This window comes from Narcine bancroftii, chromosome 10 (assembly GCF_036971445.1).
Source record: "Narcine bancroftii isolate sNarBan1 chromosome 10, sNarBan1.hap1, whole genome shotgun sequence".
NCBI classification, from domain to species: Eukaryota; Metazoa; Chordata; class Chondrichthyes; order Torpediniformes; family Narcinidae; genus Narcine; species Narcine bancroftii.
The window spans coordinates 17,938,579-17,965,878 of record NC_091478.1 but is presented as its reverse complement, the minus strand read 5'-3'; the positions used below and the strand labels follow the sequence as shown (position 1 = coordinate 17,965,878).

At 39.1% G+C, this 27,300-nt stretch overlaps 1 protein-coding gene across 2 annotated transcripts in view; it reads left to right on the top strand.

Moving 5' to 3' along the window:
* Positions 1-204: 204 nt before the first annotated feature.
* The window catches only part of fam204a (family with sequence similarity 204 member A), a 58,054-nt gene continuing 30,958 nt past the window's right edge, over positions 205-27,300 (top strand). Inside the window, exons 1-7 of one of the 2 annotated variants that reach the window (XM_069900052.1) lie at positions 205-379; positions 9,668-9,718; positions 10,628-10,754; positions 14,683-14,773; positions 15,123-15,210; positions 15,590-15,692; positions 23,774-23,863. In XM_069900052.1, coding sequence (XP_069756153.1) covers positions 9,687-9,718; positions 10,628-10,754; positions 14,683-14,773; positions 15,123-15,210; positions 15,590-15,692; positions 23,774-23,863 — 531 coding nt within the window. In that variant the 5' untranslated portion in view covers positions 205-379; positions 9,668-9,686. The remainder of the gene's footprint in view (positions 380-9,667; positions 9,719-10,627; positions 10,755-14,682; positions 14,774-15,122; positions 15,211-15,589; positions 15,693-23,773; positions 23,864-27,300) is intronic. The other variant, XM_069900053.1, reaches the window with a different exon arrangement.

Here is a 27,300-nt window from a genome sequence, read left to right as displayed (position 1 = left end):
CTTACTGGAGAGGCTGACGGAATAAATCAGCGGCAAACTCAACATCCGCCCACAAACCCAACCACCGGCGCGACGGAGCCCAAATCTCCCGCAGAAACCCGGGCTGCTCTTGTCACTTGCCCGGAGGAGCCGAGAAAGTGCACGTGCGCCGCACCGTAACGGGTCCGGCAGTTCGGTTCCGGCCTCCCTCCGCGGTTCGGTTCCGGCGGTGCGGTTCCGGCCTCCCTCCGCCGCTCGTTTCCGGCCTCCCTCCGCGGTTCGGTTCCGGCGGTTCGGTTCCGGCCTCCCTCCGCGGCTCGTTTCCGGCACCAGGCTGCATCTTAATTCCGGGAGTGACGGTGTTGGCGAGGTCATGGCGAATCGGTCAGTAGCATCTGGGGTAAAGGCAGACAGCGGAGCGGGGCGGGGGCGGGAGTGGTGGGTGGGAAGAACTGTTCTGTCCTCCATTGGAAACCATCCTGTGCTCTGTCCTCCATCCACTGGAAACCATCCTGTGCTCTGTCCTCCATCCACTGGGATCCATCCTGAGCTCTGTCCTCCATCCACTGGGATCCATCCTGTGCTCTGTCCTCCATCCACTGGGATCCATCCTGTGCTCTGTCCTCCATCCACTGGGATCCATCCTGTGCTCTATCCTCCATCCACTGGGATCCATCCTGTGTTCTGTCCTCCATCCACTGGAAACCATCCTGTGCTCTGTCCTCCATCCACTGGAAACCATCCTGTCCTCTGTCCTCCATCCACTGGGATCCATCCTGTGCTCTGTCCTCCATCCACTGGGATCCATCCTGTGCTCTGTCCTCCATCCACTGGGATCCATCCTGTGCTCTGTCCTCCATCCACTGGGATCCATCCTGTGCTCTGTCCTCCATCCACTGGGATCCATCCAGTGCTCTGTCCTCCATCCACTGGGATCCATCCTGAGCTCTGTCCTCCATCCACTGGGATCCATCCTGTGCTCTGTCCTCCATCCACTGGGATCCATCCTGTGCTCTGTCCTCCATCCACTGGGATCCATCCTGTGCTCTGTCCTCCATCCACTGGGATCCATCCTGTGCTCTGTCCTCCATCCACTGGGATCCATCCAGTGCTCTGTCCTCCATCCACTGGGATCCATCCAGTGCTCTGTCCTCCATCCACTGGGATCCATCCTGAGCTCTGTCCTCCATCCACTGGGATCCATCCTGTGCTCTGTCCTCCATCCACTGGGATCCATCCTGTGCTCTGTCCTCCATCCACTGGGATCCATCCTGTGCTCTGTCCTCCATCCACTGGGATCCATCCTGTGCTCTGTCCTCCATCCACTGGGATCCATCCTGTGCTCTGTCCTCCATCCACTGGGATCCATCCTGAGCTCTGTCCTCCATCCACTGGGATCCATCCTGTGCTCTGTCCTCCATCCACTGGGATCCATCCTGTGCTCTGTCCTCCATCCACTGGGATCCATCCTGTGCTCTGTCCTCCATCCACTGGGATCCATCCTGTGCTCTGTCCTCCATCCACTGGGATCCATCCTGTGCTCTGTCCTCCATCCACTGGGATCCATCCTGTGCTCTGTCCTCCATCCACTGGGATCCATCCTGTGCTCTGTCCTCCATCCACTGGGATCCATCCTGTGCTCTGTCCTCCATCCACTGGGATCCATCCTGTGCTCTGTCCTCCATCCACTGGGATCCATCCTGTGCTCTGTCCTCCATCCACTGGGATCCATCCTGTGCTCTGTCCTCCATCCACTGGGATCCATCCTGAGCTCTGTCCTCCATCCACTGGGATCCATCCTGTGCTCTGTCCTCCATCCACTGGGATCCATCCTGTGCTCTGTCCTCCATCCACTGGGATCCATCCTGTGCTCTGTCCTCCATCCACTGGGAACCATCCTGTGCTCTGTCCTCCATCCACTGGGAACCATCCTGTGCTCTGTCCTCCATTGGAAACCATCCTGTGTTCTGTCCTCCATCCACTGGAAACCATCCTGTGCTCTGTCCTCCATCCACTGGAAACCATCCTGTGCTCTGTCCTCCATCCACTGGGATCCATCCTGTGCTCTGTCCTCCATCCACTGGGATCCATCCTGTGCTCTGTCCTCCATCCACTGGGATCCATCCTGTGCTCTGTCCTCCATCCACTGGAAACCATCCTGTGCTCTGTCCTCCATCCACTGGGATCCATCCTGTGCTCTGTCCTCCATCCACTGGGATCCATCCTGTGCTCTGTCCTCCATCCACTGGAAACCATCCTGTGCTCTGTCCTCCATCCATTTGGAATATCTTGTACCTTATTCTGTTAGTTGGTTCTCTACTGTGTCCTACACTCGTATACATTGTTAACTATCCCATTTTCTCATCTCCATGGGCTTATCTCTGGACTCAGCTACACTTTTGGGTACTGCCCTGTTCTCTGAGCTGCACTTATCTGTGGGTAACAATCCCATGTCTTGCCCTCCCTTGGGAACTCTTCTCTTCACTCCTTTATTGAGATCTTGTTGCCATCTACTCCATTTTCACTGAACCATTTGCTCATAATCCTTCTGTGCCTTAAACTAAATTATTGTATCTGACTCCGCCATCTCCTCTGGCTGAGTTCCAATATTAACTATGTTCTTGTAAAAACAACCCTCCCCCCCCCCCTTTTAGATCTTTTTTAAAACTCTCACCTATGACATCCTTTGATGCCATGAGAAAAACGATTCTGATTATCTACCTTAAATGTGTCTCTTATAATTATATATACTTTTATTCAGTTGCCCTTCAGCTCCTGCCATGTAATCTTTCCTCCAATCCAGCCAGCATCCTATTGATTGTCCTTTACACTCTCTCCAGTGCAACCACATCTTTCAAATAGTGTAGTGACCAAAATGACATACCACACAAGTGTGGCCTAATTACAGTTTAGTAAATTTGCAACACGATGTCCAAACTTGTATACTCATTGCTCAGACTATGAAGGTGAGTGTGCCAAATGGCATCTTCACCACCCTATCTATCTGTTTTGCCACTTTCAGGGAACAATGGACTTGAATCCTAAGGCCACTTATTCATCAACATTATTTAGCCCCAAGCTTAGTTTAGTTCAAGTTTATTGTCACATTTACTGAGGTACAGTAAGAAAGTTTGTTTTGTGATCAATCTTGCTAGTTAATCCATATATGGTACAACAGTTCAAACACATTACAAAGTTCAGAGTTATAAAGGGAGATCAGTTAGAACAGAGCAAGGACAATGTTATCTTGCAGGTGTAAGGTTGGTTCAGGAGTTTGATAACAGCACCAAAGAAACTGTCCTTAAATCTGGTGGTGCGTGATGCTGTGCTCGTGAAGCTTCCCAACTGCCCTGATACTGCTTTTCCATGGCCGCAATGCCCTGGTGAAACTTTTCACCCTGTTCGTCACTGACTGCACCAAGATCAGCGGGGAAGACGTCCAAGTGCGAACGCAGGAAATTAATTTTCAACGACATTGCACTTCATGTTTTTGCATGTTAAGCAGTCACTCAGCTGGATGTAGTTTGGAAATCTGCAGTGGCCAAGAAAATGGTGCAGGATAGGGAATTTTTAACGTGATTTTTGTCATCAGCAGCCCAAAATCCATAAAATACACCCAAAAGTGTTCAGGAAGAAAAAAATATTTGTTGTTTAGTAATTCTGAGGCAGTGGGGCGGGGGCAACGGGGAGGAGATAAGGATGGACAAGGAGGTAAGGGATAGGGGTAAAGATGGATAGAGAAGGAGAGGAATCAAGAAATTGAATCTGGAGGATGAGTTGGAGAAACAAAACAGTGGGAAGGAGGTGCAAGCGTGTGGTAGAAGGTGAGAAGAAACACCAGGTCTGTGAGGAGACAGATGAATGGGTGGGAGATGGAAAATGTGCATTAGGAAGAGGAAAATCACAATACAGTATCACTAATCAGGAAAATTTTGAATAATAAGGTTTGACACTGGTTGTTCTCAAGGGTTAAAATATAATTTGGAAAAATGGGTGTGAATGTAAGATTTTTATTTTAATTTAAATTGTTTTAATTTCATAATTTACAGTTACACTTTCTGCATGTTGACCTGAATACTTAAAATGCCATTTGGCATTCTGTTAGTGAAGTTTTTTGTTCTGCTTCAGTCTCTTTGCAGTTGCTTTTTCTTTGGATTTTGTGGAACATTATAAATAAGATTTTAAACCCTGAAAAATCTGAAATAGAAATGAAGGAAACACACTTTTGTGGCTAGAATTTCATCTAGCACAAAGGACAAAAGTTGAGGCTCAATCATCTCAGCCCTCGGATATTGCTTCATGCATTTCCAGCTTCTTCCGTGACCTTTTTTTCATCGTAATGTCAGAAGTAGGATTATTAGGTAATTGAATAACGATCTATTACATTGGCACCTCAATAAATGAGCCATTCCTTGCTGGCATGCAGCTGGACCCATGCAACATTTATGCATGGAATGGTTCATTACATTCATTCTAGACAAGTGGTGGGCAGTGACTGTTTCCAACGATAGTGAGTCCAGCCACCTACTTTTGATGTTCAATGGCACTGCATCAGAATGGCAGAGAGACTTGATGGGCTGAATGGCCTAATTCTGTTCCTAAGCCTCATAGTGTATTGGTAAGTTCCTCATCACTGCTCACCAGCCTGAAGTTACCTCATTTATTCCTACTACCCTTTGTAAACAACAATAATAGCTTTCCATAACCTGTTGCATCAAAGCACCCAAGGGTACAGATACTATTAGGAAGTAATTAGTGAATTTATGGCAGTTCACACCGAGGATCTTTAGACATGCATGGGAAATAATTAAAATAATAATTTAAAAGTTGTGCTTTCCCAAAAGAAGGTAAAAGAAAATCAGGAGTAAAGTAGTAACTAGGAAAATACATGTGAGCAATGTGAAGCTACTGTCCTGCAGAACCTGAGATAAAGAAAGAGTAGGGAGAAGGAGAGAGATAGAAGGGAAAAATAAAGAGTGAGAGAGAGTTTCTTTTTGTATGGGAAATTGATCTGTTTTTACCCATTGGCCCTTGTCTATTTCATTCTTCTTTTAACAGCTGTGTTTTTATGTCTTTCATTTTTCTGTAGATCGTGGTGCACACTTTCCTCAATCTTTCTATAGGTTTTGCGCCATGCTCTCTCTCACATGATGCATCCTTTGTTTTTCCATTAACCGTTGCATTATGCTTCTTTTTTTCACTTATCAGTGACAAGACTAACCCAGCAGGAATTTTCTCCTCCTACTTGTAGCCCTATCTGTGTCTACATTATATGATGACTGCCCAAAAGGAGGCTATCTCTTTGCTCCAAACATAATTGATTATGTTCAACAATATTTTCAATATAAATAATTCCCACAAACTTTGCTGAAGCCTATATTTTTTTAGGCATTTTATCTTTTATCCCCTTTTTATCTCTAGGCATGATAATAAATTACAAGAATAAAATGCACACAAAACCAATATTAATTAAAATTTTCTCATGGAGCAGGAAATCAAAATTTAAAATGGAAATCTGAATTTTAGTAACAAAACAAAATTCAGAAGGTTGAAAGAGTTAACAGCTCTTAGCAAGTGTTAGCATTAACTATTTGAACGTGGTGTGTAGTGTTTGACAGCTGTCCTTTCTTAATGACACTCAAGGTTAGCAATCAAGTTTTCACTTGGTGGGAGTAATTATAGAAACCAATTGCATTGCATCTTTGAATGAAAGAGCAAACTCAAGCATTTGTAATTTGCAAATTATTATATCGTGCAGGCTTCATTTTTTTTAACACATCTTTTTAAAAAACATTTAAAAGTTGCAGATGCTTCAGTTTAGATTGGCAGGATTTTGGCTGCTTATCAGTTATAAATTTTGTAAATGGGTGCATGTCAGATTCAGATTGTCATTTGAAACAGGAAAATGGATTGATAACAATTAATGGTCGTTAATACTTTATTCATAAGGTAGAAAGGATATCTGGTGAATACCTCATTAGCCATCTTCATGGAATGATTTCAAAATGGTTAGCACAGTTGGACTGAGTCTGATAAGTTCTGTCCAGCATTTCCTCTTTTCAGCATGAGACATAAGCAATTGTGCAAATATATGCATTTTGTTTAGTTATCAATAAGGGATGGGAAGGAAATTTACTCCCTTGGGAGTACGTTGTTCAGTACAAAACTATACAATGCAAGAAAGTAAATAGGAAAGGAATTCCAGGAGAACGTTGGAGATGACTTTCAGACCAACAAATTTGGTTCAAATTCTGAGAAATAAAATAGATTGTATTGTAAATATGTTTGGTTATGAGAATGGATAATAAGATACTGTGATTAATTCTACTTGATTGTAAATAAGATTAACATGGAAGTTGCTGTGAAATCCTGGAAAGAAAGTAGAACACTGCCATTTCTAGAAATCTGAAGTTAAAATAGACATGCTGTGACCACTGAATGGGCCAGGATGAATGATGTTTCAGACCTTTATCAGGATCAAAAAAAGTTGCACCTGGAATGTAAGCAACTACAGAGGTGGGAAAAACGGGGGAGGCATATATTGAATAAGTGATGAGATTTAACACCGGGTAGAAGGCAGAAGCGATTAAGCAGTACACAGTAAAAGTTGAGGTACTGCTTTAAAATGGGACAATTGTAGGGAAATTCAGGATTTCTCTATTTACATAGCAGTGCTGAACTTGTGCACAATTATAAAGGTTACCACTGACATTTTTGCAGAAAATTTGGCAATTATGTATATAAAATTATATTGAGAGAGTTAGAAGAGACATTACCTACACACCACGTCTTAGAGCAAGGATGGCCAAACCGCAGCTCGTGAGCCACATGCGGCTCTTTGACATATAATGTGTGGCTCATGGAATTATGATAGCTGAGACAGGAATCGTACGAGGTTGTGCTCACACTAGTGGTTTTAGTGAGCGTGTAAAAGTCAGCCCCTTATTTTTAGCCCTGACTGCCCACCCATCTGAGCTCCCGATGCCCCACCTGTGGCCTCTTTCCCACACCCCTGGTGCCTGCCCATCGGAGCACCTGAAACCAAATGATGCAGGCATTTATCGTGGTCAAAAATAGTATACGTAGTCAACCTCCTAAATTTTACCTTAAAAATTGGTCCACAAAATTCATCACAGATATATATATTTTGGATTATTGAAACAAATACAAATTAGCAGTTTAAAAACTGCATATGTGAATAAATATTATTAGGTATTTCTTAATATTTACATAACATTTTTGTAACAAAATATGAATGTACAAGTAAAAACATGTATGTAATATTTATTCATGTCTTGCGGCTCTCAAACATTTGAATTTATGGTATGTGGCTCTTACATTGAGCAAGTTTGGCCACCCCTATACTCGAGTAATAAGAAGGTAGTGAAACAAAAATACAGTAGGATGAGATTTTAAACAATGAATAGGCAACAAAAGTGATGGATTTAATAAATAGACAAAAACAATAATATAGGATATGTCAAATAGAGATGAAAAAGAAACCAAAATGGTAGATATGGGCAGAGCAAAAATTCACTCCTTTACCTTAGTTTTCAGAGGACAGCAGTGTGCTTAAAAGATATGAGAGGAGGTGGAGCAGTTTTGTAGCTGCATGGAAGCAATTTTGTAAAAAATGGTGTAATATAGTTGAAAAAGATTGATGGCATAAATCCAAGAATACTGAAGGAACTTGTATCTCAAATATCAGAAGCCATGACTGCAATATTTCAAATATCATTTAGATCTGAAAGTTGCGCCCGAATACAAACGTACAGGGATATTTTTGTAAGTGAAATGAACAGTGGAGTACAAATTGTTGCTCTTGTTTCCATTGTATGTTACATTCAAAAAGGGAGAGAGACAACTATAAATCAATCTGTTATCAGCTCTGATGATTAAGCTAATAATATAAAATGGAATGCTCCCCTGGAAAGAAGTGGGTTAATTAAGAACAGCATGAGTTTGTAAAAGGCTGGTTTTGTCGGACAAGTTTAATGAAATTCTTTGAAGAAAGCAGAGTCTATTGCAGGCTAAAGGCAATTCTATGATTGTTGAGCATGTTCACTTTGATATGGTTTTACGTGTCTTTTTTAAGATCTGTGGTGATAATACCACTGTCGGTTACTTTTTTATCTAATTAATCTCTAGTCTAGATACAGTCCGAAATTCTGGATTTGGGTCAGTCTGGATTTTCCAGGTTCTCGGGTAATACTTTTAAAATTCATATTTCAGGAGGAATAAAGAAGAGATGAACAAGTAAATTTTTATAGTTTATTCATTAGCAAATATAGTTTAATTTTTCAAAATGAGCAATTGTAAAGAAAAATAAAGTCAACACAACAGAAATGTAGACATAATTCTTTCACTACAAAAAAGTGTGTAATGCTTGAAATGTTTCAAAATGAATATTCGTAAAAGAAAAACACAATATACAAATGAAGGGAGAAGTTATTTAATAAATATTAATTTTAGTTTATTTACGAAACATTTTCATATAAAATGCAAAGTACAAAAAAAAGTCTATTCATTTATTTCCGTGACTGATGTTGCAGCTGCTCTACTTCTTTTGAGTGGAGCACTTGCAACTTCTGGTTGCTTCTTTCCACTGTGCCTCTGCGGGACTTACACATGGACGCGCGCACACAAAAACCCGTTAAATTTTAAAAGTTTGAGAGTTTTCGATAAGTCCGGATTCTCAGGTGGTCCAGATTTCTGGCATCCAGATTTTGGGTCTTCGACTGTATATAAAGAGTGGAATAAACAGAGAGGTAGATTTGGATCCTTCAATATTTATGATTGTAAAGAGTCCTGCAGTATTGTACTCCAGGTAATAAAATATCATTAGGGTAGAAAGATTTGTGATCCTATCCCATGGATGGGAGTTTTAAGTATTGTTTGCAATGGTCAAAGTGACCTCAGCCAGTGCCTAAATGGTTCTGATATTTTCACCAGAATGTCAGGATTGCCACACATTCGGATTATTAGCCTTTATCTGTAACTATGGTGATTATGTTTCATTTCCCATTCAATACATTTCAGAAATTCATAATCCCTATGCTTGACGTCAGTTAACCAAAGATGTTAAACATTGGTCTGTTTGAAGTGAATAAATTTAGCACTGGCTAGAGAACATACAAACTTTCAATAAGGGATCACAGTAAGTTAGCAAAATATTAAGTTCTTCATTGACTTTTATAAAGTATGGATGTTTTTATATTCAAAAATCAAAGGAAATACCTTACATAATGCAACATTCTTGAATGCTATGTTATGGAATTTTTAAAAATACTATTTGTTATTAGATAACAAATATATTTGTTATTAGTCCTTGTAACTCAAACCCTTATGTTGAATCTTTATCACACCCTTTCCAACTAATGACATCCTACAGCAGGGCAACTACATAATACTCCAAAGGTGGACTTAACAACATCTTGTACAGCTGTAACATGACATCATAACTCCTTTATTCAATATCTTGTCTGATGAAGGCATTCTCCAGGGCCCTTGCATTTGCTGTATATGTTCTGCCTTAGTTTGACTTACAAAATGCAACACATTGCATTTATTAGAAACTCCCGCCATTTTCTGACTCACTTACACAGATTAAAATTATCCCATTCATTTGGATGACTGTTGGAATAATGCTCTTCATTATTCATACAATAAATGTTCCTTTCTTTTAAAGCATTACCTCAGAAACAGTAATGGTGGATTCCACAGACCAAACACCTATCTGGTAAGAATTTTTCAGCGGTAACTAAATTCTATTTATTAAATTGGAGAATATTTTGTGAATATGCTATTTTGGTGTACCCAATCAACAAAAACAACGTGAATTTAGAATCAATATTCTCCTTTCAGACCTAGTGGTTTGTCAGAAGGAAATTATAAAAGAGGACGAAATAAATGAAGGTGTTGTAAATACAGTAAAATCCCTGGTATCCTACACCTATGGGGATTGGTAGATGCTGGATAAGTGAATTTGTCAGTTGCTTGAGATTGTGTGATTGGTGAACTAAACATTAAGGCGCGTCAATTTTAAATTATCATCTTTTTTACCTATTTATTTTCTGCGATTTTCTTGCTGGTTGCTTGAGGCTGCCGGTGCTTGAATTCCGAATAACGGGGATTATGCTGTAGTTGGTAAGATTTGTTATCAGGATTGTCATATTGATGAATACTATTCAGTCTTCAAACAAGATTTTAAATAGATCCCAAACTTTCCTTTCATTATAGAAATTATAAATAAATAATAAACTCATCATTTGTAGTGCATGTATATTATTCTGACATAAATGAAATATACCGTACTTTATTTTTAATGTAATTTGATTTTATTTTCTATTTTTTTGCCTGAGGCTGTGTTAGTTTAGAAGCTTTAATTAAGTGGACCTCAAATTAACATCAGCAAAGCTTCACCAGACTTCAACGTTCACATCATGAAATCTGCTCAATGTAATAATCGTTGGTGACTGGAAAGATGACTTAATAATTCAAGTATTGAAAACTGCAGCAGGGACATTTATTCACCATTGATGTTTACTTTCAATGACAAGAATCTTTGCCTCAGGATTTTGCTAGAAGTTGCCATGTCTGTCTCATTTCAGTGTTTCTAACAACTTCTCTCTGATGTAATTTTTTTCAGTGTGCGATCAGAAGAGAGTGGCATTGTAATTAAAACAGATAGCTGTTTCAAGGAAAAAAAATCTTCAGATGAAATGAAAGATATAACTGAAGAGTGCCCATCTGGAGTTTCCTTGCAACTATGGAAGGTATGTTTTTCATTATATGGTTTAATTAATAGATATTTGATTATATTTTCTTTTATCTATTCAAGTTTGACTTACTTAGACCAGCATGAATACAGTAGATTAATTTCCCTTTTTGGGAAAAGGCAAATATTAATTGACTATTGAAAGTACCAGGGAATTCCAGAATCCATTCATCAGTAACCAAGGAACAGCAGTATATGTCTAAATCAACATAATGAGACAAAACTATGATTGTGGTCTTGTTATCTATTTGGGGAATGTCTTGGGAAAGGAAATACTTTTAAGATAGACAGATTTGCTGGAGGTCTTGTAATAAGAACCTTTTTTTGATCCACTGGACACAACTAAAGAAGGAGTAAATATTGACTAAGTTGATTTGAGTGCTGATCTCTTCATGAGGTTCAGCTTCCTGAGATTTGAAGTAAATTGTGGTGAATTTTCCATGACCGTTTTGACAGTAACTTTCTAGCTGATGAAGAAAATTTAAGGAGTTCCAGAAGTGAGCTACCAGGGCAGAATCTACTAAACTCTTGCAGCTTCACTATGGCTGGGCCAGTTAAATCTCTGGCCACCGGTGAGCCCCAGGGTGATGAAGATGGTGGTCGTAACAACAGCGGTAAATGTCGAAGTTTGAGAGGAGGGGGCTTTGCATCGGACTGAATGTTGCTTATCGACCCATACCTAAGCAATGTCCAAGATGTGCTGCAAGTTACCAGAATCTTCTTAATCAGAGAGGTTGAGCATTATGAAAAGAAATAGGAGCAAAATCACATGTGAAAGATTTAATAAACAGTTGAAGATGGTTAAAGGAAATATCATTACTGTGAAGAACTTCTACAGTGATATTCTTGTGTGAGTGATTACTGATATCAAATGATCACAGTAATTTCCTTTTGATTCAGTCATGGTCCCCATGATTAAACAGGTTTCATTTGTCCTCCATACTCAATTGGGTGTAGCTCTGATTTTTAAAAATGACTTCCTGAAACCATATCACAGAAACAGGCTCTTTGGCCCATCTAGTTTGTGCCAAACTTTTATTTACTTGCACCCAGACCATAGCCCCCCAGACCCCCCTCCCATCCATGTACCTATCTCCTTAAATGTAGAAATCGAGCCCGCTTTCATCAGCTCCTTCAGCGCTCATCACCTCCTAATGTTCCCCTCAAAGATTTCACCTTTCACCCATGTCCTTGTCTCAGTGAACCTCAGTGTAAAAGCCTGCTTCAGTTTACTCTATCCAAAACCTGAGCTTTTTAATGTTAGATTCTCTTTCTGAAATGGAAACATTTTACAAAATTTCTCAATTAGTTCTATTTTGGGAGCTGCTCTCCCTTTTACTCTTACTAAACTATATAAACTAATTGATAATCCAATGGCTAAACATACACTACGTATATGGTTTCAATTCCGGAGATTTTTTGGCCTAAGTCATTTTATCTTGGAAACCCCTATTATACTAAATTTCTTTTTTCATCCCTCTCTAATTGATCAAGCTTATTTACTCTGGAAAGTTAAAGGTATAACATGCTTTTCGGATTTATTCTTGGATAACTCTTTCATGTCATTTGAACAATTATCCATGAAATATGATTTACCTAGATCTCATTTCTTTCGATATTTGCAGATTAGGAGATTCTTAGTTTCGACTTTACCCTCTTTTCCCAATCGGGAGACTACGTGTGTTTTAGAGGATATACTATATTCAAAATTCCCTCCAAAAGGTGTGATATCTAAATTATATAATATAATTACAAAAATAAATTCTGGGACTTTTGGAAAGTTTAAAAATGATTGGGAAAGAGAACTCAACCTTCATATTTCCAATGAAAATTGGAATAAAATTCTGCGACTGGTAAACTCCTCTTCTCTATGTGCAAAACATTCACTGATACAGTTTAAAGTTGTTCATAGAGCTCATATGTCTAAAGATAAACTCCATCGTTTTTATTTTCATATCGATCCTATATGTGATAAATGTCAATTGGAAATAGCTTCCCTTACACATATGTTTTGGTCCTGTCCCTCTTTACAGAATTATTGGAAGGAAATTTTTTCCATTATATCTACCGTTTTGAATATTGATTTACAACCACATCCCATTACTGCAATTTTTGGATTACCTATGATAGATTTGACTTATTTATCTCTTCCTGCGGATCGTATGATTGCTTTTCTTACACTAATGGCTAGAAGATCTATACTATTGAATTGGAAAGTGGTTAATCCTCCCACTGTTTTCCAATGGTTTACCCAAACTATACTATGTTTAAATTTAGAGAAAATTAGAAACTCTGTCTATGAATCCCCTTCTAAGTTTGAGTTAACCTGGCGACCATTTATTCAATATTTTCATTTGTGGTGAGTTGATCTGGCTCTGTTTTCTTTTTATGATTATGTATGATAATTGGGCTTTTAGATGAGATCGGAGTGATCGGCGTGATTTAGCTATATCGGTAGGTTTTTTTTAAAAGTTTTTAAAAGTTTTTAATTCAGATTTGTTTTTTCTTCCTTTTTGGGGTTTTTTTTTCTCTCTTTTTTTATATATTTTTATTAATTATATCATTTTTTTTAGAGATAGTTCATACTCTAAACTGATCTAAAAAAATTTTTATGATATATTTTTATTCTGCAATATTATTGTTTAATATCTCTGTATTAATTTGTTATTTACTATGTATTTTTTCATATCTCTTTGAACTGTATGTGTTTATAAATTATAATAATAATAAAAAAGATTGGAAAAGAAAAGAAAAGAAAGGAAACATTTGAGTTATTTAACTTTTGCATATAGCTCTATGTAGATCATTTATCACATGAGCGTTTACCACGGTGTTTCCAGCATTTACAGCTATTCCATTGCTTCATTGACTTGAATTCTTTGCAATAGCAATGCAGGCCTCAGCCTATCAGAGAATGTAATTTGCTCTATCCTTTACCTTCTTTCCAATTTGTAGCTAACTTGTTTTTTTTCTTCCCCAGTTCTGTGAAGGGTCTTTGATCTAAAACCTAAACTCTTTCCATGGATGTTGCCTGATTGCTGAATGTTTATAGTATATTCATATATTATTATTATGCATGGCTGCCACATTTTTGAATAGGTGATAGAGTTTATTACCATCTGTATGCACCACAATTCTAACTTACTGCAGCCGAACAGGTAAAATCCTGTTATCTGAAATTCAAGCAACTGACAAAAAAAACATCACAGAAAATAGATTTTAAAAAAAATACAGAAGTTTAAAATTGGTGCCCCTCTCAGTTAGCTTGCCAATCACTCAACACGCAATCTCAAGCAACCAGCAAATTCACTTATATGGCATCTACCAATCCCCATTGGTACCAGATACCGGGGTTTTTACTGTACAGTAGCATGCATTAAATTAAATTGTAAAAGAGATAATAAATACAAAAGCTAGATAATAAGTATTCACGATTAACACAGTAAAAGAAACAAGTGGCATTACCAAGAGCAATCCATGATTAGTGAACAAGTGATAGTCATTAGTAAGAAACTGTTTTAAGCTAGAGGTGCTAGTCCTCTGGCTTCTATACTTTCTGCCCAAAGGCATAATTGAGAAGAACTTGTGACCTGGTTGATGGGGGTCCTTTATGTCCTTTTTGAGGCAGAGCCTCACATAGATGTCATCAATGGATGGGAGGTCAGAGCTTGTGATGGACCTGGCTCTGCTACCTTCTGCAGCTTTCTGTGCTCCTCGGCACATGAATAACCAAACCAGGTTATGATGGAACCAGCCAGTATACTTCCATAGGGCTCCTGTAGAGTATTCTTGGACATGTCAATTGGCGTGCCTTCTTCACAGTTACCTCGATGTGCTGGCTAGCTGGTTGGTTTCGAGTCACATCTGAATTAAATTGAAGCATGCTAATATTCTTTGTTGTTTTAATTGTGATTTGTTCTTCTTAGAAATTTCAAGAATTGAAAGAGCGAAGGAATGCCATAGCTAAACACTCACTTAAAAAGAGGGTGAGACGAAAGCGAAAAAATGCTGGCACAGGTATGACTTTGTTTGAGAAATTATGTACCATTGAATTATTCATGAATATTCACTATACTAATATATGAAATAATGTTAGTGAAATGTCAAAGGAGACTGCAATGCTTTAATTTTATTGTTTTTCTTATTATTTGATGCAAATATTCTGAACTAACATTATGTTTTTGGGTGAAGTGGTATATCTGTAATGTGAATAGGTTCATTATTTCTCTCATTTAACTTGAATGAGCCTGAACACCTGTGAACAACTTATGAGACAGATCTGAGATGCATTTGGATGAAACTAGAGAGCTTTAAGAAGTAAGCACTTGCTAATGGATTTTATATTATTAAAATGATACTTCCATAGAAGGCTTGACAAACTTGGGAACGAATAGTGACGAGATTGCCATCAAAATACAGAAATCTGAGCAAGAGCAGAAAACAGAGACTGAAAGGTATTTAACTGGAATTAATGTACAGAGTTTATCAGTTCCCTGACAGTTTTGCAATAATTAATATTTTAATTTTTTTTAACTTTCAATTCAATTTTGTTAGATAAATCACTTTTAAAAATAAACAAACATTTTTTTCTGAACACAATTTAACAAGTGAAATCCACAGTTTATTTGACAGAAGAATGATAAGTTAACATCAATCATTTTGAAGTTTGATTTCTGTGATTTAATGTTGTACTCGTGTTAAAAATAAGGGTGATATCAAGAAAGAATAAAGCATTGTTATATAAGATGGCAATAATCAATAAACTGAATGATTTTTTAAATCAAATCGGAATGAAATTCATGCTGTTAATGTTGATGTTGTGCTTGGTTTGAGGAGTGAGCTGGCCATGAGAGAGGCCCACTGGAGTGAACTAAGACAGTATTTTGGAGCAAATGATAGGTTTAAATCTCCCGCTTGCAAAGCAACTTGTTCAAAGGTAATAATATTTACTTACATAATTTTACTGTGTAGAACCTAGTGGAGCTGTAAAATATCTTGGGCAGCATCAGAGAGCCAACAAGAATCAATTTAAAGTATGACTTAATGCTCAATGAAATCGCCTTGTTGTAAAGGTTTGGGAAGTTAGTGACAAAAAGTCGAACTGAGATGGCTCTATGATGAGGCTCAATGAGAGAGAAAATGTATAAAGCACGTAGGAATGCAAATTCAGTAGATGGGGTGAAGTCTTGGTACAAACTTTGGGATGGTAAGTTAAAGATTTTGGATGCAATGAAAAGTATGATTAACAAATGGCTTAATCTAAAAATTGATATGGACAGTACTGCTGGAAGTGAACTGTTAATAATTATTTGACCCCAAATGAGCTTTGGCCATTCTACTGCCATATACTTTTCCATCATCCCTGTACTTGATAGTGTACTTTGACCCGCTGATTAAGCCACAGTATGATTTTATTTCAATCTTATTTTTATATTTATCATTGATATCTTCTCTCTCCCTTTTTGTCCACATCCTATAGCTCTCTGAAGATCTAGCTTTTGATACATCTGATTTTATACTCCTGCCACTGGCACTGAAATTCCCTCCCTGAAACCTTCCTGCCTCACCATTTCTCCATTAAAGATGCTCCTAATATTCTCATCTTTGATTCACACCAAATTTTGTCGGATAATTTCCTGTGAAATGTCATGGTACATTTTACTGCATGACCCAAAAGTGCAACTTGTTAGGCAGGAAGGAATTTATGGAAGGTGGAGAATGGAAATTCAACAAAGGGAGCATTAGAAAAGTTGTAAAAAGGAAGCGGAAGAACCACATATAACTGTCTACTTTCTTGAATGCTATTAAACATCACTCATGAATAAAATATTTGAAAACTAATAAGAAAGAATTCACACAGGAATTTGCTGGGACTGAATGCCGTGAGTTCATTGTGAACCGGCTGCATTTCCAACCAAGTCCTGTCTGACTGTATTAAATGATTAAACGAGATGTGTTCCAATCAAACTTTATATTTCAAATCCTCCAATTTTAAGGTTGTCCTCAACTGTTATCACTTCCTAACAAAGCAACTCAGTCCAGCTTTTCCAGTGTCAGTGCAGGTTTATGGGTTTCTCAGAATAATTGCACCCAGAAAAAACAGCAAGGTTATCTTTTGCTTGGAAAAAGTACTGGTAGATCGCGTACCCTTAGGCAGGTGGAATGACAACATTCATTCAGATTGTTTTTAAAGAAATAATGTGCCGTATGTAGCTCCATAATGTGACATTGGATGATGCATATTGTCTTGCATCTATTGTCTCTGGAATTGAGTTGATTTGTCATTTCTGTCTGTCCCAGATTACAATTAGACTTGTAGGCAATCGCGATTCAGCATTGGTCTCTTTTCATGTAAAATGGTGCTGCCACATCACATGTTAATTTGGTTAATTGCAATAAATGTTAGAAGTAACTTATTGCTTAAATGTATTTCACCCCTCTGGATTTCAAAATGTTGACACTTGCTCAGGCGAACATACTGATAAACTGTTAAAAAGAAGGAAATTCATCAGATGAAATCAATATACTGCATATCGTTTAAACTAAACTCGTATGAACCTATCAAAGCAGGCCACTTCCACCTCTGTAATGCTGCCTGACTTCTACCCTGCCTTAGGATATCTGCTGTTGAAAATGCTTATCTATGTTCTTGATATCTCCAGATTTGTGTATTACAGCACTCTCCTGGCTAGCCAGATATCTTTCACCCAGCGTAAATTTATATTCTTCCAAAATGTTGCTGCTATATCTAGCTTGCATCGTACATGATTATGCATTACATTCCTTATTTTCAAGTTTAATATTATTTGACTATTCATATACAACACGACAAAGGAGCATTTTCTGTGGACTGTGGTGTGCACACATCCATTTCAAACACACAATATAATAATAAAATAAATAAAAATATACTGGGTAATTATAAAAGAAATATGTGTAAATATTCTGGGATAATTTACTCAGTTTCATTTATATGAGACCCAAGATTATCATTCATCAATCTCACGGCCTGCAGGAAGAAGCTATTTTTCAGCCTGGCAGTCCTGACTTTGACGCTTCTATGCCTCCTTCCTGATAATAAGGATTATCATTCTTCGAGCCCTATTTAATCAATGCTCCTGGTGAATGTCATCAATAGGGGAAAGGCAGACCCCATTTATCTTCTTGGCCCTTTTAATTATCCTCTCTATTGACCTGGTCCAATGTTTTCCAGCTACCAGACCACACAATGATGCAGCCAGAGAGGATACTCAGTTGTGGTCCTGTAAAATGCTCTGCCCTCCTCCACCTCTTTTGGAACACCTCTTCTTGTGGTTTCCTGACTAATGAGGAGATGTGAGTCCAGGGTAGGTTGTCCTCTATATGCACACCAAGGAGCTTTGTGCTCAACACTCTCCACAACTGAGCCATTGATGTGTAGTGGAGAGTGGTCAACCTTCATCCTCCTGAAGTCCACAATTATCTCCTTTGTCTTGTCCACATTGAGACTCAGGTTGCTGTTCTCACACCAATTGATGAGCCTTACAACCTCCTCTATGTAAGCCAGCTCTTCATCGTTGAATCGTCATTGTTGTATCATCCCCAAACTTAATGATAACCTTTTGAACTAAATCTGGCAGTGCAGTTGTGAGACAACAGCGTGAACAGTAACAGGCTGAGCACACTGCCCTGAGATGCACCAGTACTTACCATGATTGAACTGGAGATTTTGCTGCCAAACTGGACTGCCTATGGGCTTTCAGCCAAGAAGTCTAAGAACCAGTTCCAGGGAGGTGATTAGTCCCAGTGATGACTGTTGATCTACCAATCTCTGAGGTATGATTGTGTTGAACACTGAGCTGATTCAATGAAAACTAGCCTGGCGTATGAGGCACTATTCTCTTGGTGGGTCAGGATGGAGGGGAGGGAGGCTTTAGCATCATCTGTGGACCGGTTTAGATGATAGTAAAATCCCATTATGGCCTTGAACCTTGTTTTCTCTATCATATTCAGCTGCACAATTCTCCAAAGAAGTCCTCTAATTCTGGCATCTTGAATGTCCTTGGCTTTTATCTGTCCACTGTTGCTTTAGTTGTCATGGTCTTAAGCTTTGCATTTCCGTCCTGAATCTCTTTATTTGTCTATTCACATTTTCTCTCAATATATATTTTAAGCCCTATCTATTTGTCAGTTGTTGATTATATGTCCATGTATGGACATATGGTGCCTTGAGATGTTTTGCTGTATGAAAGGTGCAATGTAAATGTAAATGATTTCCCAAATACATATAAATGTTAGCATCTTGTTCAAGACCAACATCCCAAAAAAGGGTCATATTCAGCCATCTCCACATTACCCAACTGCCAGATACCTGAAACAAATGTAATAATTTCTCTTCAAGGGAAAGAGATTTACTGGAGGTTGGAGAAAATATTTCAGAGACGCTCTCAAAGTCTCCCTGAAGAATTATAAGATCATTACTGAGTCTTGTGCTTCACTCTGTGACAGCTCAAGATGAATAAGAATCATCTAAGATGGTATTTCACAGCTTTTATCTGTACAGTGTAAATATATTATAAGTTTTACACAAACAGCAGGACATAACAAATGACCTGTCAATACTTCTTGAGTCACCCATGCAGATCTTATATAAGACCCTTCACCCACCATAGATCTGTGGAAACAAAGCATTTTTCATCTCAGAGACTCCCTATGAAGAAGATAATTGATTATTATCATTATTTATTCCACTGCTGAATAATATAGTGGCACCTGTGTAAAAGTTGACTCCTATTTTTGGCCCCGACCGCCTGTCTATCCGAGCTCCCATCACCTCAACTGTGCACCCTTGTCTCAGCCGCCCACCCTTGCGAGCTTCTGACGCCCCAACCGCGGATCCTCAACCTGGCTACCTGTCCACCAGAGCTCACGACAGCCCGTCTGAGGACTCTTGACTTGGCCGCTCGTGTGCCAGACCTCCTGACGCTCAGTCCACAGACTCTCTCCTAGGCCCTGACCGCCCGCCCATCCAAGCTCCAGGAGCTCCAATCGCGAATCCTTGGCTCCAGCCACCTGTCCATCTGAGCTCCCGACGCCCCAATCATGGACTTACCATCTGGTCCTGGCCATCTGAAGTACCTATGCAGGTTCTTATCATGGACAAAAGGAATATCTCTCTCAAATTTGACTCAAAAAATTGGTCCTCAAAACTTGACTATTACACGAGTATATATGGTATCTGGAATTTTAATAGATTTCTGCAGTGACCATTTTTTTTGTGGCTTTTTGAGATTCTTTGAACTGCTTGATATTTTTTCTCCATTTTGTTTTTAGAATATAGTGGGACAAAAGCACTGTTCCATTTACATATTCTACAATTGCTATTTAAATGTTTATTGTCTCCATGGTTTGAATTGAATGATTTTTAAAAAATCAGTATTAAGTTTTATAGTGCAAAATAAGTTGAAGGACAAATTCTATCAACAGCCTCTTTTCCAAAGATTGTGTGGCCAGGCACCTGTGCTCTCATCATGCCCCAGCTGGAGCACTCTTTCCTGTGCTCTTCTCCTGTACTCACTGGGGCCTAATTTCTGTGAGTGGTGCTGGACAAAGTGGTGACTCTCTTTCTTATGGTAGACAAAATTAAAGAATTTCATGTATGTTACAATCTAAATGTACGTGACAATAATGGTATCTTTTACCTTCACATTTTAATTCCCTTCCACTTTCCCATATTAACATCTGTCCATGGCCACCTCTATTGCCAAGGTGAAGCCAAGTTCAGATCTCATTTTCAACATGGGTAGTCTTTAACCGGCTCCCCCTTGGTCTCTTTCTCTCCTCATCCATTCAGGTCTTCTCACATAATCCTTTCTTTCCAAGTTACCCTCCTGTTACCCAGTTCACCACCTTCTCTACCTACCCACCACTCATACAGCCCTCCTACCGTATCCACTCTCTGACTGTTCCTATTCATCCACCAACCCTCCCTTACATGATTCCACCAATCTCGTATCTTCATCAAATATCTCCACTGTTCCTTCTCTCTCCTAGCGTCATCTATCCCAGTCGGTCTTAATTTGTCTGCTTCCACCTCTCACTGCTTCCCATCTCCACCCCAATGAGCTCCATGCGTCCATCATCTTTTCCTGTACTTGGCCCACCTATCACTGACTCACTCCTGCCTCTCTTAATACTGTCCGTCTTCTCTTTCACCTGAAGCAAGTTTCAAACCAAAATGTTGCCTCTCCGTTTCCTTCCATGGATACTACAACTACATTCTTCCTACAGTTTATTTTTTAGATCTTTTCCAAGTAGTTTTGGAAAGTTTTACATTTTTTTTAAATTTAAATTTTCAAATGTTTACTGAGGTCCTCCATCAGCCAGCTCCCCACCATGACTACCAGCCCCCCCACATCTCCATCGGGCACACAAAACTCAAAACGGTCAACCAGTTTACCTATCTCGGCTGCACCATATCATCAGATGCAAGGATCGACAATGAGATAGACAACAGACTCGCCAAGGCAAATAGCGCCTTTGGAAGACTACACAAAAGAGTCTGGAAAAACAACCAACTGAAAAACCTCACAAAGATAAGCGTATACAGAGCCATTGTCATACCCACACTCCTGTTCGGCTCCGAATCATGGGTCCTCTACCGGCATCACCTATGGCTCCTAGAACGCTTCCACCAGCGTTGTCTCCACTCCATCCTCAACATCCATTGGAGCGCTTTCATCCCTAACGTCGAAGTACTTGAGATGGCAGAGGTCAACAGCATCGAGTCCACGCTGCTGAAGATCCAGCTGCGCTGGGTGGGTCACGTCTCCAGAATGGAGGACCATCGCCTTCCCAAGATCGTGTTATATGGCGAGCTCTCCACTGGCCACCGTGACAGAGGTGCACCAAAGAAAAGGTACAAGGACTGCCTAAAGAAATCTCTTGGTGCCTGCCACATTGACCACCACCAGTGGGCTGATATCGCCTCAAACCGTGCATCTTGGCGCCTCACAGTTTGGCGGGCAGCAACCTCCTTTGAAGAAGACCGCAGAGCCCACCTCACTGACAAAAGGCAAAGGAGGAAAAACCCAACACCCAACCCCAACCAACCATTTTTTCCCTGCAGCCGCTGCAACCGTGTCTGCCTGTCCCGCATCGGACTTGTCAGCCACAAACGAGCCTGCAGCTGACGTGGACTTTTACCCCCTCCATAAATCTTCGTCCGCGAAGCCAAGCCAAAGAAGAAGGAGACATTTTAAATTTGGACAAAGAGTACAGTAACAGGCCCTTTTGGCTTGTGAGCCCATGCCACCCAATTACAACAAATGATCTACTACCACGCTGTGTTTGAATGGTGGGAAGAAACCGGAGCACCCAAAGGAAATCCTCACAGACGCGGGAGAACCTCCAAACTCCTTACAGACAGCGCTGGTTTTAAACCCTGGTCACTGGAACTGCAACAGTTTTGCGCAAACCATTAACTAACCATGCCGCCCCTGAGTATTGAATTAGAGGAAGGAACAGGAACATTGCTGCATTAACATCACATGCTCAGTAAAATTTAGTGAAAATCAAATGGTGAAGCTACACAAGAAGGGTACATGGAAAGTTTACCCATGTCAATTGTGTGCCATTAGAATCTTGGCTAAGGGAAATGATGTGTTTTCTTTCCACTTTACCATATTCATGCTCCCTCACATTTCAGTAATCTGTCTTCATCTTGTATCCACTTACGCTCTTTTCAGTGGTGAATAGTTTAGCAATAAATGCCTGTGTGCTGATGTTAAATATTTAGACACTAAGATCTGATACAGATTGACAATGTTAGTCAGTTTGCTTGATGTCACCTTAATGGCATTGTATAAAAAAAAAATCTGCTTCAGGGACTGAATTGCTGGATTAGCATTAAAGATATAATTGATGTAGGACAGGTTAAAACCAGTTCAGTAAAGTGCAGATTGCACAAATTCATCTGTCATACCATAAATTAAACTCTATTTTTTGTCAGCTATCAACTGATGATTTAGATCTCTGACGTCTTGAGATAAGAATTGAGTGTGTGGGAAAAAAAAATTGTGTCAGTGGTGGAATGACTACATAACAAGTTTGCCTAAATGTTGTAGATCAAGTTGGCAGTCCTGATGTTTAGTTCCAGATTACCAATTATCATACTGTAGTCAATCCAGTTTAATAGTCGAGAAAATTAAATAAAGAAATCTTATAGAAGCAGAAAAACTATGATCTGTTATGATATAATTAAGAATGACTTATTATCAATTGCAGTTTTTTGCAGCCATTGCAGAGTAATGCAGATCTTTTGTTCAATTGAATTTTAAAAATTTACTATTTAAAATTTTTAAAAACGAGTCCATGCTGCCCAACTTCCACCCAATTAATCTTAGCCCCGATACGTTTCGAACGGTGGGAGGAAACCAGAACCCCCGGGCAAAACTATCATAGACAAGAGGAGAATATGCAAATTCCTTACAAACAGCTAGGGATCTGAACCCCGGTCCCAAACGCTGGCACTGTAAAGGCGTTGCGCTAACCACTAGGCCAACTGTGCCACCCTTGTGTAAAAGTGGTGGAGAACATTTATACTTGTTGATATTTGCCAAAATGAGTGTTGTGGTTTTTGTGTTACACTTTTTAAACTGCTGGTTATAGACAGATGAGGAGGTGGATATTGCACTTTTGAAATTTAGGACTAAAGAGGTCTTTGCAGGAGTCAAAAGTTTGCTGTAATATTGAAAAGTTCTCAGTGGGATTCTACCAAAGAAATTACTAATATCTTAATACCTGTACTACAACTCATACAGATGTAGTCCTAGTTGATAGTAACTGAAATAAAGACAGAAAAGCCCTCAACAATAATGATTCTTTTTTACAATAACTGATGGGTGTTTTATTTACAAGTCATTAGTTGTTCAGATCTTTTCTTATACACATAATATTTTTCCCCATCAAACTTAGCCTCAGGTGGTTGAAGTTTTACATTCTGTTATTTGCAATTCACTTATTAAACTGTTCTTTCAGACAAATCTGGAAAAAAACCTTGACAAGGCCATTGCTGCAGGGGATATAGATGAAGCAGAGCGGTTGAGTGACAGCCTTGCTGTTCGTAAGGTAAGCTGTTAAGCCACAAGCTGTGCCTTCATCTTGATAAATTACAGTACATTAATATTTCTTTAGCATTTCCATGAACAAAAAATGATGGAATCATTAAAGTATTTGTGGAATCCATGTTACTCTTTTGATTTTCCTCATCAGTGAGCCTTTTAAAAAATATTGTTATTTTTCCTCACTCTTGTGGCATTAGCCCCAATTCTATGGAAGAACTAACCATGAATGCTTATGGAATAAATCACATTGTTGCTTTTGGCATTTCAGCAAGCATCAATAAATACACATCATGGGGTTGTTCACAATTTGACCTTCTTCTTCACATATTTTACATATGAAGGACATGAATTTCAGAGCTCACTTTAAACATTTCAGGAAAAGTTTGGGCTGAAATATGTAAATAGATTTTTAATGGTTTAAGTCTTTAAATTTATTTGTGCAGGTGTTTCTTTCAAATTGAACATTATTTTGCGATATTTTTACTTACTATATCTTGATTTTTCTTTTCCTCTTTTTTGCTTTCTGTACATTGGTTTACATTGAATTAAGTATTCTAATTTCTTTGTTAGAGCCAAATGAATGAGGGAGAATTCATTTAATTGATTTGACAGATCATTCTGTCCCTTCCCCTATTTTACATACAGCAGGCCCACACAAGTACATAAAAGTCTTTGGGAAAATTCTCTATGGGCCTTTTATACATCAGAGAGACTAGGTGGAGATTGGGAGATCGCTTCGCTGAGCACCTTCGCTCCGTCTGCACTAGTGAAAAAGACCTCCCAGTAACCAACCATTTTAGTTCTGTGATACACTCCCAAACTCACCTGGCTGTCCATGGCCTTATGTACTATCCCACCAAGACCACCTGTAAATTGGAGGAACACCTGAACATCTGGACGCTCTCCAGCAAGATGACATTAACATCCTTTTGTGGTTTCTGCAAACTTGCTCTCCTCTCCCCACCCTCCTTCCCCCTTCCTTTCCCTCTTTGAGCTCTCCTCTCCCCCCGCCTTTCCCTCTCTAATCACCTAGTGATCGCTCCTCCCCTTGCTGCTGACCCCTCCCTCCCTTCTCCACTTATTACCTCCTGCCTTTGCAACCATGCCTCCCCCCTACTCTTTTGTTCGGATGCCTGTCGACATTTTTACATACCTTCAAGAAGGGCTCAAGCTTGATTATGTATTTTTACCTTTTATATAAAGGACACAGTTTGACCCGCTAGTTTCTCCAGCATTGTGTTTTAATTCAACCAGAGTATCTACAAATTTTTGTGTTTTACTTCTATGAGAAACTCTAAGCGTAATAGCTGAAATATAACTGTTTTGGCATCACAGCTGCTGCAAGCCCTTTGATATTTTACCCAAGTGCATTCTTCTCATGTGCCTTAGATATTGAGTTGTGCACTTGAATGTAAGGAGTCCACTCTTACCCTGAGATTTACTTTCTATTGTTTTGGTCTTGAGCAGTGCAGCTCCTATACTACACTGTGATGTATCAAGCAAATATACCTGATGGTGCATTTCTCAAGTTGTTGAGGGACAAGAGGGTCAATGCTGAACATCCTTGGTCTTGGAACAAAGTAGAGGAGTTGTGGTGAGCTTTTATGACTGTTGCTTCAGTGTGCTAATCTCAGGAGATGTTTGTTCTTAAGAACATGAGGCTCTGTACTTCTCCACTTCAACACAATTGATGTGGATAGGCTTTTAACCTGCCCCCTTAAGTCAATGATTATCTTCTTCATCTTATGGATGTTGAGAAAGAGCCACTTGACTTTAAATCTCTTTTCTGTCTTCTGTCTTGTCATTATTTGATATGTGGCCCACTGCTGTTTTTAGATAGAATTGGAATGGAATTTGGCTGTACAATCTTGAGTGAATAGAGAGAAGAGTAGGGGGTTGACTACACCTCCTTGAGGAGCACCAGTTTTGAGTGTGATTGTGGAGATGTTGCCCATCATCTTATTGAAATGAACCAGATCCAAAGTAGGCATGATAGTTAGACATTGAGATGTTTGCACCAGAGGGAGACTTTGAATAAGAGGGCATTGTAACAAGATAAGGGACTAATTTAGTACCGTGTATGCTGATGTATGGAATCAGTCAAATCAAAATGTTGGGTGCGCCCTAGATTTGGATCATTTAGTTGAAAATAATGGAGGTGATAGCTGAGATATGTTTTTAATGTAAATTAAAGACCAATTAGTATCATATGTTCTTTTTACCTTCTATATTCTACTATCAATCAGATTAACTGTTTAAAAGTATACAAAAATTTCTTTTTCTTTTATAGTTCGTGCTTTTCTAAAAGGAAAATATTTGGGTATTAACATTTGTTTTGTGCACTATCCAGGAAAATCAGAAAAATTCAAGATAAGTTAAAGAGCACCAGGGTATCGTGTTACATTCCGTTCTTTTTAAAATATTTTTATTGAGTTTAACATATAAACTTACAAAATTTTAAGGAAAGCACATAACAAGTCATCTCATATAGACACACAAGTACAAAAGAAGAGAAAAAAAAATTGATGGAACTATACCAGACAGTTCCTTGATCCACATAAGAAACAAGTAATTGAATTAATCTATGATAACCATGTTAAACCCATATTTGCCAAGTTAAGTCAAATAAAAATTTATAAAAAGTAAAAAAAATCCTAAAAACTACATCTAATGAACTCCCTCTCTCTAATCAAAGTCACCTTGTTCAAAAAAAAAGGGAAATTGTGGATCTGATGGCAACCTCCAGTCAAAGATCACAGGGTATATTGTTAAAGACCAGTGCATGGTATAGAAAAAGTACAGTGCAAGGGTCTTTTACCAACGAGCCTGATAACAGCAGTTTTCAATCTAGAAATTTGTATTTTCGTGTCTTATGGTCAGTTGGCAGGGAGGGATGAGAGAGTGACCTGGCTAGGATGGGTCCTTTGTAGGGCTGAGCAACAAGAATTGTAATTGAGACGTAATTAAACATAAAAATGAATCTGCAGTACACTAGGCAGCCAAGTTGTAAAGGAAAGTTGAGTTAATGTTCGACCAAAAGGCAAGTGTCAATTTCATTTTTTCTGGGAGAGTAGGAGGTAGAGACACTTTAATTGATTGATATTTTTCCTGATTTCAAACTCCCTTGTCACAGCTGGAACAAAGCTGTGCTCATTCGTACCAAACTTACATCTTTTAAATGAGCTGCTGGAAATAATTGTACAGCTTAGAAAACTCTGAAAAGAACAATGGCAGCACAGAAACAGGAGCAAGTACTCCTTTTGCTGACATCAAACTGGCATCCCAGCTGAGCAGGTGGACAGTAGGAAAGATGTCTTGCATGTGAGAACTGAAGTAATGTGGGAGTGGAAGAGAAAATGTGAGGAACAAAAGAGTGGATTGTTTGGTGATCAATGGACAGTAGAAAAATTGAAGGTAATTAAAAGTGACCTGAGCATGACC